Source organism: Triticum aestivum, chromosome 7A (genome assembly GCF_018294505.1).
Source record: "Triticum aestivum cultivar Chinese Spring chromosome 7A, IWGSC CS RefSeq v2.1, whole genome shotgun sequence".
NCBI classification, from domain to species: Eukaryota; Viridiplantae; Streptophyta; class Magnoliopsida; order Poales; family Poaceae; genus Triticum; species Triticum aestivum.
The window spans coordinates 706431183-706443212 of NC_057812.1; the positions used below are offsets into that span (position 1 = coordinate 706431183).

General features: G+C 44.4%; 1 protein-coding gene across 1 annotated transcript; it reads right to left on the minus strand.

Moving 5' to 3' along the window:
- Positions 1 to 5772: 5772 nt before the first annotated feature.
- Positions 5773 to 6574, minus strand: LOC123146855 (uncharacterized). The gene has a single exon (XM_044566129.1). The coding sequence runs from the start codon at positions 6410 to 6412 to the stop codon at positions 6167 to 6169; it is 246 nt and encodes an 81-aa protein (XP_044422064.1). The 5' UTR covers positions 6413 to 6574; the 3' UTR covers positions 5773 to 6166.
- Positions 6575 to 12030: the final 5456 nt, after the last annotated feature.

Below are 12030 nucleotides of genomic sequence, written 5' to 3' on the forward strand. Positions count from 1 at the left end.
CCACATCTGAAACTATCTGCCCGCACGCCACACCAACAGACCAACTGCATTGTAAATATTTGTCTTTTTAGAGATTTCAAATGGTCACCACATATGAATGTATATAGACATATTTTAGAGTGTAGATTCACTCATTTTGCTCCGTATGTAGTCACCATTTGAAACCTCTAGAAAGACAAATATTTAGAAACAGAGGGACTAATACCTATTTTGGAACGGAGGGAGTACATCTGAAACTAGCTGCGATCACAGTGGATTCGCTTCAGAGTTCAGACAGGCAGTCAACCTCCATAACTAAAAGTAGTCGAGATTAGTCAGTTAGCCTACACCGAACTCAAGTACGCAGAAAGAGCGCAAAACTTCTTTTTTTTGGATCAACACAAAAGTGCAGAACTTGATGAGAAGCGACAACCACATCATCAGACGACAACCGCATCAACTTATCTATCCCGTGTGTTCAACAGAGGACGACATCGTTATGGCTCCTTTATAATTGTGTCCTACTATTCCTCCAAAATTAATTGTGTACTATAGTCCTCCAGACATAATGGTGTCCTTGCATGTCCATCCGTACACACGGACAAGGACGTCAAAGCCATTTATACAAACAATTTCTTCCATTTACAGGATATCTAAGAGCCATCAGTTGGCTATCCTTCCAATTACTCAGCTCCCTAGAAACAGAGGACTAGGGGAGAGCGCTGAAAGTTTTTTCTTCGCACTGGACACCGTCTGCGTGGGTCTGGTCAGATCCTGGGTCATGCGTGACAGTATCAGAACCAACGTTCTATTACAACACATTGAAAAAAAAATCAAAACATTTTGGAATTTTACATTTTTGTGAATTTCCACAAAGGGTCACAAAGTTTGAAAACATTAACGAATTTAAAGGATAACCGTAAATTTAAAAATTCTACATGAATATGAAAAAATAGTGAATTCTTAAAATTTTTTCCATGAGTTTATTATTTATAAAAATCATCATAAATTTCATGAAATTTTAGCACATTAAAAAAATGGTAAACTGTTCCAAAAAGTCATAACATTCACGAAATTAAAGTTGTTGTGAATTTCAAAAAAGGTTTCAACTTTAAAAAAACCTCACTAATTTAATATTTTTTTGTAAATTTCAAAATTCTGCATGAATATGAAGAAAATCCATAGATTCTATATTTATATACAATTTTTATGTTTATTCATGATTTTAGGAAGAAAAAAAATGAATTGTAGAAATTTTCACAAATATCAACCTTTTGGTTATTTGAAACTTTTCACATATTTTTTAAAAGATCGTAATTTTCTGAAAATATATATTAGTCTGAAAATATGTCCTTAAACTGTGTTACTGAATTTTAAAAAATACCATAAACCAAAATAACTGTTTATATTGAAATGGACCTTTCCTGCTATGGCTTGGCCAGGTCATGGGTGTCGCATTATAGTATTGGACAACCATTCTATTAAAACACATTTCAAAACGGTTACAAAGATTTAGGAATTTATTTTTTTGTGAATTTTATTAAATAGTCTCAAAAGTTCATAAACATTTATGAATTTAAACATTTCATAAATTTAAATATTCTTCACAAATATGAAAAAAAATCATGATTTATAAAAAAATCCACTGCTTTTATATGTTTTTCTTTCATGTTTTAAAATGATAACGTATTTTGAAATAATGTTCAGGGATTAGAAAATGTTTGTAACTTGAAAAACGTTCATGGATCTGAAAAAATGTTAGCGGATATTTAATAAAAAATTACAAATTTGAATAAAACGTTTATGAATTTGGAGAAATGTCCAAGAATATATAATAATTTCCTTAATTTGAAAATATTAATAATTAAAAAAATCCTTCAAATAAAATAAAGGAAAACATATAAGTGAATAGGAAAAATAGTAAAAGAACCAGGCTGAGAAAAAAATGGAGAAAAAACCTTCCCAAAATGGAAAGGACTGGACTACATGGCCAACCCAATAGCGCTCGTGGGGGTCCGAGTTTGCTCCACCACCTCAACGGTATGCATGAAATGTAGATTGACCCAATAACTGTTGGGAGAAAAATAGAATTAATGCCAAAACCGAAATGCAGCACAGCAAAGCGCACGTTGTCCTCTAGCATATACTCCCTCCGTTTCTAAATACTTGTCTTTCTAGGCATTTCAACAAGTGACTACATACGGAGCAAAATGAGTGAATCTACACTCTAAAATATGTCTACATACATCCGTATGTAGTTGTCATTTGAAATATCTAGAAAGACAAATATTTAGGAACGAAGGGAGTATTAAACTCACATGTCATATAAAACAAATCTTATTGAACATTCTTAAATATAATCAAACATTTAAATTGCGAGAGCGGCGTTTTGGATCCCGAGCTATTCTGTTCCCGGTAATGAACAGTAAAAAAATAATAAAAATCCAAAAATCCTGATTGTTTACGTGGAAGATTTTTGAGTGTGTGATGTTCATCTCAATTTTCAGTGTGCTTGGACATCTTAGTAGCTCTCGGCAAAATGGATAAATAGTGTGAGTAGTGACTTGACATTCCGTTATAATTGTCTCGAAAAATAGTAAAAAAACCACAAAAGGAAAAGAACATTGACTTCATTTAAGAAAACATTTTTTTGGCAGAAACTGTGTGAATTGTGACATGTAATAGCAATAATTTTTATTTTTTCTGCCCTGAAGTCAACGCTGGTTTTTTATTCGTGAAAATTTATATATTAGTGCAAAAGTAAGTCATGTTTATTCTAGAAAAATCTTTAAACTTTTTGGAATTTTTCTAAACTTTTTTGACTTTTTCTAAAAAAATCTCATATCAGGCGTGTGTACACCGGGAAGGCTGGAACCAAAGGTCTTTTCCTTTGTTTTCATGTGCTCTCTTCCTCCTTTCTCATATATAATATTTTTATCTATAGAAGCACGCAGAAAAGCTGACTCTTGCAGACAAAAGTGCCACGTGACCAGGCTTATAGCCTACTATTATACTTGCTCCAAAGCACATAATAAAACATAAATGTGTGATTAGAGAATGTCATGTACTTCCTCCGTTCATAATATAAGAGCGTTTACTCTCAAGAAATTAGATTTGGGACCTGAAAAACCCAAACGACTTTAAAAAATCATCAGAAATCATCTTATTCACACGCAGATAGCTAATTAAGACGCACACAGAGTTGGAGCTTTGATTTCCTCCACGAGCCTGGTCGAGTCGGGGAGCTCAGGGAAGCAGTAGAAGGCGTGGACGGTGCCCAGGAACTCCGCCACGTGCATGTCCTTGCCCTTCCGCCGCAGCATGTCGCCGTACCGTCATTGATGTTTTGTTGAGCTGCCAAATTTAAAGTTTATATGTTGCTCTATATGGGAGAAACAAAAAAAGACAAACATACTTGCATGAATCGCGATGCAAAAATCAATGACAAAATAGGGGGTGTCCTAAAGCCTATGCTCTATAATATGTTTACGACGCGGCCTCGCGGGCGTCTACCGGTCGCCGAGGGAGAAGAGCCAGCGGTTGATGGTCCCGTCGCGGCGCTGCGAGAGGCCAAAGGCGGTGTCGAGCGCCAACAGCTGGAGCCTCACCGTCCACTGCAGCGCCGACGGGGAGCTCTCGTCGGCAGCCGTTTCTTGGTTCTTCGCCTTGGTCTCCATTTCTTCCGACTCCCGTGTCAAATTGAGCCCGCCGGGTCGGCAGCTACTCCCGCCCGGCGTTTATATATGGAAATGCAGTGAGACCAATTGGTTGTGGTTGGTCAAACACGCAGTCTAGAGTCGAGACTATGACTGCAATGAACAAATATATTTATGCTGTAGAAAATTTTGCATGGATTTTCACGTAAGATCTTATGAATATGGCATCAGTTAAGTTTTAGTCTACTAAGATTTAATGATTTGCTATAAGCTTTTTCTCACTAAAATCGATATATCGTGGATCAATAGATACGAGAATACAACTATTTCCAATAGGAATATAGTTTCAAGTATATTCAAGATGTATTCTTCTAAAAAAATCAAATGATTTATGAACTTCAATATTCCAGTCTTTTAGATTCCTATGATTATCATTATCATGGGAAATGGTGTTTGCTTGTGTTTAAAACCCAAGTTTGGTGCTTAAAGTTTTCTCCCTTGTCCCCACGAGTGACTCCAGGAAATAGGGTTTCCCTGCCTCCCGCTGACGTCGCCATTGATCTGCCTCGCCTCATGTGGTCTTACGGCCATGGAGGCGCGGTGGATCTAATCCCTTCCTGGTGGGAGGGTTGCTACTTTATTTCATAGTTTTTTTTAGTTTGTTTAGGGTTTGTGTTCTATTCAAAAAGGTGATGCAGTGACGGTCCCTAAAGATGTAATAAAGTTCTTGCCGCCCAACCCACATCTCGACACGTCTAGAAATATAGTCCAAGTCTTCACATACCCTTCCATGCATTGGTTGAGGCATGGTGTAAGTCTTGGCTTAAAAGTCTTGCCCTTCTACCCATTGGTTGAGACATATGGTCCAAGTCTTTGATTAAGTCATGCCATTTCATCCATTTGTTGGACATTTTTCGCAAAAAAAAAACCATTTATTGGACATAATACGTTCCATGTTTGATATTAAGACTTGCCCTTCAATCTATTGGTTGATACATACAGTTCAAGTCTTTGACTAAGTCTTGTCCTTCTATCCATCTGTCGGGATATAGTATAGCCCAAAGATTTGATTAAGCCTTGCCCTTTTCATGCATTGGCTGATACATATAGTCCAAGTCTTTGGTTAAGTTTTGTCCTTTCATCCTTATAAGGACCGAACCTCAAGGCAAGGTTAAGGGCACGACACTTCACCTCCAACAGTACACTAGTAGAAAAAGGGTCTAATGTGAAACTCATTAGTCCCGGTTTGTAATTGAACCGGCACTAATATGATCATTAGTGCCGGTTCCAACGGCCAGGCGGGCGGCGCTCATTAGTACCGGTTCGTGCCACGAACCGGTACTAAAGAGGTGGTGGCCTTTAGTACGGGTTGGTGACTCCAACCGGTACTAAAGGGGGGGTCTTTAGTACCGGTTGGAGCCACCAACCGGTACTAAAGGTGGTGCAAAGATGGTGCGCTGCCACCCACAGTGTACAATGTTTAGTCCCACCTCACTAGTTAAGAGGAGCTCGCACCGGTTTATAAGCCCCGCCACGGCTACCGTGTCGAGCTCCTCTCTAAGCAGGCCTTTGTGGGCCTATTGCAAGTCTTCTGCCCTGTGGGGCCTACTGGGTCGTATGGGCCTGCATCCTGGTCCAACTAGAGATTGGGCTTCTAGTCGTATGCAGGCCGTGTCGGCCTAGTAGGCGAGCTGTTTTTGCTTTATTTCAAAAATAAAAATTAAAAAAATCCTTACCAACCGGGACTAAAGGCCCCCCAGACCACGGTGCGCCTTATGCCACGTGGTTGCCCTTTAGCACCGATTCGTGCTGAACTGGTACTAAAGAGGGGCGGGGCTTTAGTGCCCACACTTTAGTGCCGGTTACCGAACCGGCACTAAAGGGCCTTACGAACCGGTGCTATTGCCGGTTCTGCACTAGTGGTAGTAGCCTCTCAACCGTCCCCGCGATGTACACAAAGTATAAGGTTTGAACCCCAACCAAAAAAAAATCTATACAATGGATCACAAAACTTAAGAATTTTTAGACAATTTTCTCTAAAACTCGGTACTGTGTCTATATCCTAAAAACACATTCGTTTTGTTATATATAAATAAAAATAGTCTGATTATAAAAAACAGAATCTGACCTTTACATCGCGCACGTACGTACGTGACCTTATATAATGGTCAGACTCATCTGCCTTTTACCTCTCGACAGGTACGTACAAAAGATAACAAACCACTTTGACATGCGCTATATATTTACCATTGGTCCACTTGGTGTAGGCGGACCCCAGCAAAGAGCAGCACGCCCCAGAGCGATGGACGTACTCCTTGCGCATACCAGCTCATCTCATCGATCATCGATCGCTAAAACTATATATGTAGAGGCTAGAAGAAGTTGCCGGGGGAAGAGAAGAGGACTTCGATCTTCATCACACCACATCATAGACAGACGAAATACTTTTGACGCCCAATTACACGAATCGATTCAAGTTATTTTACAAACCAAAAGTCCAAACGTAGGCAGGGGGCGGCGGCTCGGCCAGGCTAGTCGATGCAGCAGCCGCAGAGCCCGTAGCCGCCGCTGCAGTCGGGCCCGGTGCCGTCGCAGAGGCGCTCGGCGCCGACGAAGACCTTGGTGTCCCGGCTGCCCCGACGGCCCTTCCTCCTCCTCCCGCTGCCGTCGCAGGTGAAGATGATCCACGACATGACGGACATCCACAGTATGATGGCGCAGTAGAGCGCCTCCCCGCCGTCGCTCGCGCCCAGGAACTCCACCGGCGCCAAAGCCATTCGATCCGATTGATCCCTCTCCGACGGTCCAGCCTGAACTTGCTTGTCACGGCGGTGGCGCCGGCTTTATAGCCCCGTTGTCCGGTGGGGTTCGGCCGTTCGGGTAGAGCTAGCAAGGTGACATGACGCTCAGCCGCCACGGACGGAAAGGAACCGGTCCAGTTTTTCGTGCGGGACTAATCATTTTTCTTTGAGAGAGGGTGCGGGACTAATCAATTACATTTGTACAGTATCGAGCGTGCGATTGCTGGCCAAGTCAAGCCCCGTGACGGTGACGCTCCCTCGAGAGACACCCTGAAACGTTTTCTAGTGAAGTCTGAAATAAACCCTATCGTTGTAGAGCTCGAGCAAATAAACCCTCATCTTTAAAACTTTGATATTGGTACCCTATACTCTTTAATTCCGGTCTAAATAAACCTTATGGCGGTTTTATGAGTGGATTTGATGATGTGACAACTAAAGGCCGGGATTGCTGACTTTGACCATAACGATTTTCTTTGCCGAGTTGTATTGCTGCCAGATCGCTGCGTTTGTCAATGGGCTCGAGCCACAGACCATCTCCTCCTGCCATGGTGCGAAGCCGGCGCCTGAGCCCATCTGGTCGCTGCACGCGTCTTGCACGGACAGCTCCTGCGTTGCCTGCGAGAAGCCGGCGAAGGTCAGCAAGGAAGAGCGGACGGTGTCTTGCTCGCTGTCCACTTTCTGCTTCTCGAGCACCCTGCAGAGCACCGAGTCCTCCTGCATAATTGAAGTGCCGTGCCATGCATCCAGATTAGGAACACCGATCGATGCAATTGCAAAGAGCAGCTAACCTGGCCGTGAGCTTCGCCTGTCTACGCGCACCCAAAGCATGATTAGCAGTGTGAGTCAGTGAAAATACATACTTCCTCCATTTTAAAATATAGTGCGCCCGCGCTTTTCAAGATCAAACTTTGATCATAAATTTAACGAACGAGGCCGACTGCGGCGGGAGAAAAAGTTACATAATTTAAAACTTTTTTCGAATACGAATTCACTGATATAACTTTTGCTCCCGCCGCAATCGGTCTTGATAGTTAAATTTACGGTCAAAGTTAAAGCACGAGGATAAAGAAAGCACTACATTATGGAATAGATGGAGTACAGTATATACCGCGCACACATGCATGCATAAGCTAGCCTTCAGATCAGGCCTCATAACGTAAGTAGCCTTCAGCATATCACACACGAAATACGTTAACTGTGTCGGTTCGTGCAATTTCCAGCACACAGCCCATCCATCCCAGCCATTTCCACTGCCATCATCTAGTTCCCCGTTTGGATAGGCATATAAGGTTGAAAATGGCCGGGATTGAAAAGAACAGGGTATAAACTTCAGAGATTTAGAAGTGAGGGTTCATTTGCGTCGAGCTCTACAACTACAAGGTTTATTTTAGACTTCACTCAACGTTTTCCTATGGTGGCGACAAGGTGATCGGGCGATTTTCTGATCTCTTTCGGGTGCCCTCGCTTGGGGTGATCATGGTGGGACCTACTGTCCCTGCCCATCCTTTTTCAGATTTATTATCAAAGTTCACCGAAAGTAAAAAGCAGCTCAAACATAATAAAAATCACGTCGACATTCTGAAACAACTAATGATCACTCGCACCATCTGAATGAGCCGCCGTTGTCGCCTCTCCCCCGTCGGAGTCGGCTTGACCTTGTCGATTACAGCTGAAAAGTCTTCATGCACGTGCCCCTATGGATCAGCTTTGTAAACGTAGTCGTCGTCCTTAAACCCTTGAATAGATATGAAACAACTGACAACAAATCTCGCCATAGGACGAGAAACCCTAACTTCACTTCCCCAAGGAGACGCAACAATCTACAACGGAGCTCCATCGACTGCGTCTAGACGAACTCAAGGAGGAACGAAGACCGGAAGACAAACTCGAAGGAGAAGTGCCGCCATCCATCTGAGCAACGCATCTTTTTTTCCCCAACCTAAACTACTAACCTGAGCGGAGGCACCTGTATTCCTCTCCCTGCCACTGGCCACTAGAGTGACAGACAGAGGGGAAGTGAATCCATCAGCTCGTCGGTGAAGCTTGGAGAGGAGAGTTTGCTCTAGATGCCAAGGGATAGAGGGAAAAGATACTTCTCGTGAGTGCAATGCCTGTATGGTGCTAGCTAGTTTCCTCCTGCCCAGACTTGTCTTTTGAAGCACTCGGCTTCTTCAGACTGCCATGTTTTAACTGCGACGGCCGGAGGCGAGATTTTAGACGGGATAGGAGGCTGAATGACAATGGCAAGTCCAAGTAAAACTGTACAAGCAGGCAAAACGCGAACAGGGAGAAGCAACAGGTGGAAGAGATGCTGGAAAAGTTGGATTTAGCTGATAAAGAAAAGGTGAAGCTGGTGATTGATGATGAAGTCAATGAGTATGAGGAGCAACTCTGCGCATTGGTAGCCAAAGTATTGTACCATAAAATTCTGCATGTTAACACAATTGCAGAGGCTCTACACCCTGCTTTGGGCAACCCAAAAGGTATGAACTTTAGATTAATATGTGACAATGTTTTTTTTGCGGGGGTATATGTGACAATGTTTGTGTGGCAAGTTTTGAAAACAAGAGGGACAGAGATCGGATCTAGGATGGCGGTCCATGGTCTTTTGGAAAGCATTGTGTATCTTTGGAGATCTTCAACATTCGCTACCGATCGTGAGAGTTGAAATTCAATCGCCTGAAAATTTGGGCTTGTTTTTTTTTTAAAAAGGAGATCAAACCTCCGGTCTCTGCATTAATCGATGCATACAACCATCTTTATTAATTATTTCACAAAGGTCTGGTAAGAAAATACATCAAGCCACCCGAAGCCATCACTCACGCCTACAAACTCGATAATGTGGAGTGCTCTCATCCCCCACATCTAAAACCGATGTCATCGCCGGTCCGTCCAGATAACGTATTGGGACCAACAGCCGGTGCAGCAGACCTAAAACGCGGACCACATGCACACGTTTTAGAAGCCAGAAGCCGCCATCATCCTCGGACCGCTGATCCATCTTCAGGATAGAGATCCGCATCATCCTTGCCATTCTAGACATCCGTCGACGCCACCACGGTGCCCAACGGGGCACCGCCCTACGCCCAATCATCCATACGCGAAGACTTAGAAAGATCTATCGTGCGTAGCACCTGCCGACCAGACATGACACAATGTAGCACATGTCGATCAGGCATGACTTGACATCTCCACCGAAACTCTGTGCAAGACTTAGCCGCTCCACCTGCTGCCTCTGTCTTCCAGCGCTGCTCCACAAACGATACTCCCAAGAGAGTAACAATGTCGTAGTACCGCCATCGTTCGATCTGGATGACCAGATCTTAGGGTTTCCTCTGAAGCAGCATGAGTGGGTCGACAGAAGTTACACGACGATGCCTTCATCAAGGTAACGACGCAAAAACGTCGCCATCGTCCGCCATCGGCTCAGTTTTCACCGGCAACTCTGTCTCCCCAACTAGCAGTCGGGACTAGATGCCGGATCTGGAGATCCGACCACCCAGCCTCAGGCCGACCATCTCCGGCGGAGGAGGTGGCCACCACTGCCACGCCCAGGGCCGCAGCCCCCAACATTCTCGAGTTGCGGGTCAATCCCATGGACAACAAGCCATTGATAGAACGGTACACGAGGTTGCGGCCCGCCGAAGCCTATCTGGGCCCAGATCGAGTGCCGCGCTGGACCTGCCACCGTACGCTGCCGCCTGCCTGGCCGCCGCCGCTCCGCACACTCTGCCGTAGATCTGGCCATCACGGGCCGCCGTCATTCTGACCGAAGCGCGGGCTGAGGAGAAACGTCGCCGCCACCACTGCAGCACGCAGGGTTTGCTTGTGACGCCCCCGGCGGGGGGGGGGGGGGGGGGGGAGGAGGCGCTAGAGTGAACGGGAGGAGGCTGGCGGCCGGGAGCGGGATAGGTGTGGCTAGCTTGTTTATAATAGCAGACATCATGAATCAAATTTGGGCTTGGTAGTTAATCTTCCCTTTAATTAATCTGTTTTGCCCTCCATGGCCTAGTAAGATTGCTGACATGGTTGGGAACGTGGTGCATACAGACGCGTGTGATTATGCATGGAATTTTCGTCGAGGACTCGTGGGTGGATTAGTGTGAAAGAACCACTCATGCAACGAGTGCAACTTGAATCAGCAAAAACGAAAAAGATGGAGTTCTTCAATATTCAGTACGAAAACCTTTGAGCGAAGAAGAAAAAAGCCCAAGTGACGGCAAATGATGTGACGGGAGCTGCGGAGCGGCCCCACCTAGCCCAATGAGTTGCTTAGCATGGAACTGTCGCTGTCGCAGGCTTAGGAACCCAGCGACAGCTCGATAGATTCATAGTCTCGTGAGGCTAGAAGAGTCCGATTTGGTTGTTTGTAACGAAGATCAAAGGGAAAAGAGCACGTTATTTGACCTCGAGGCTTGGCTTTGAGGTGTGTTACTCGGTGAGTAGTGGCGGATTAAGTGGGAATTTACCCTGTTTTGGTCAAAGGAAGTAGAGGTCACATTGGCAAGTTATTCAGACCAGCACACTGAGTTAAGGTCAAGAACATTGGAGGAGATAAGAGTTTGGTGCTTCACTGGTTTCTATGTGAAGTCTGTGAGAAGTGACAGAGCAGCTAATTGGGAATTGAGTCGGTGGCTTAAGGCTGAGAGTGATTTACCATGGTTATGACATGACGAAGGACCAATTCTCTTCGTGGCTTTTTTGGGATGCTAGAATAAGCTGGTTGATATATTTTTAGAAGCCCACCCAAAAATATATTTTTAGAATCCTACTAGTCAAGTCTTAAGTAGTAGACTTCTAAATAATAAATTTAGTTGATATTATAGAATAATCTGGGTAGGGGGCAACTTATTTCAGCTTATCATAGAAGCCAGCAAAAGAACTGACCTGGAGGCTTTGTAAGCATGGGACCATCGAGGGATCTAGGAGCAAATGGTTTCAATGCGGGGTTTTACCCGAAACGTGGGATCAAATTAAAGATGATGTCATTATGGCAGTGCCCGCGCTTACTAGCTCCTACCTTGTTGATGTAATCAAATGTTTTTAAAACTATACAGATGTAATCGGATGTTAATCTCTTAATAAAGCTCCCATAGTTAGATGCAAAAAATATATTATTTGCATTGTCTATAAATCCAAGGTTGCTTTCCATGACCGTCTAAAAAAATTGCTTGCCATGATACAAGAACATGTATAACATTTCAGTTGCAAAAAACATGTACAAGGCGATTTCGCATTGAGGAAGATGGTGGCCATGGCAAAGCTCAAGGCTGAAGCCCACGAGGGCGTTGCGAGCAACAGCGAGTTGTGACATCAACGGTGAGGCCGAGCCAGGACCTCGCCGGAGATGGGGATGACGCTATGAGTGGTAGCAAGTTGTGAAGTCAAAGACGAGGTCAAGGCAGGACCTCGCTGGAGATGGGGACGACACTACGAACGGTAGCGAGCAATGTAGGTTTGGGTGGGGGTGGGGGTGCAGTGGCTAGCCCAAAAAAAACAGATCAACCAGGGGAGATTTAGAGGGATGGTCGAGGGTGGCTGCAGTGAGGGAAGGGCAGGGTGGCGAGGAGGCGTGGGGGCGCTGCCGGCCTCAG

Coding starts and splice junctions, on each gene's coding strand:
- LOC123146855 (XM_044566129.1), bottom strand. CDS start 6,412: ATGGCTTTGGCGCCGGTGGAGTTCCTGGGCGCGAGCGACGGCGGGGAG.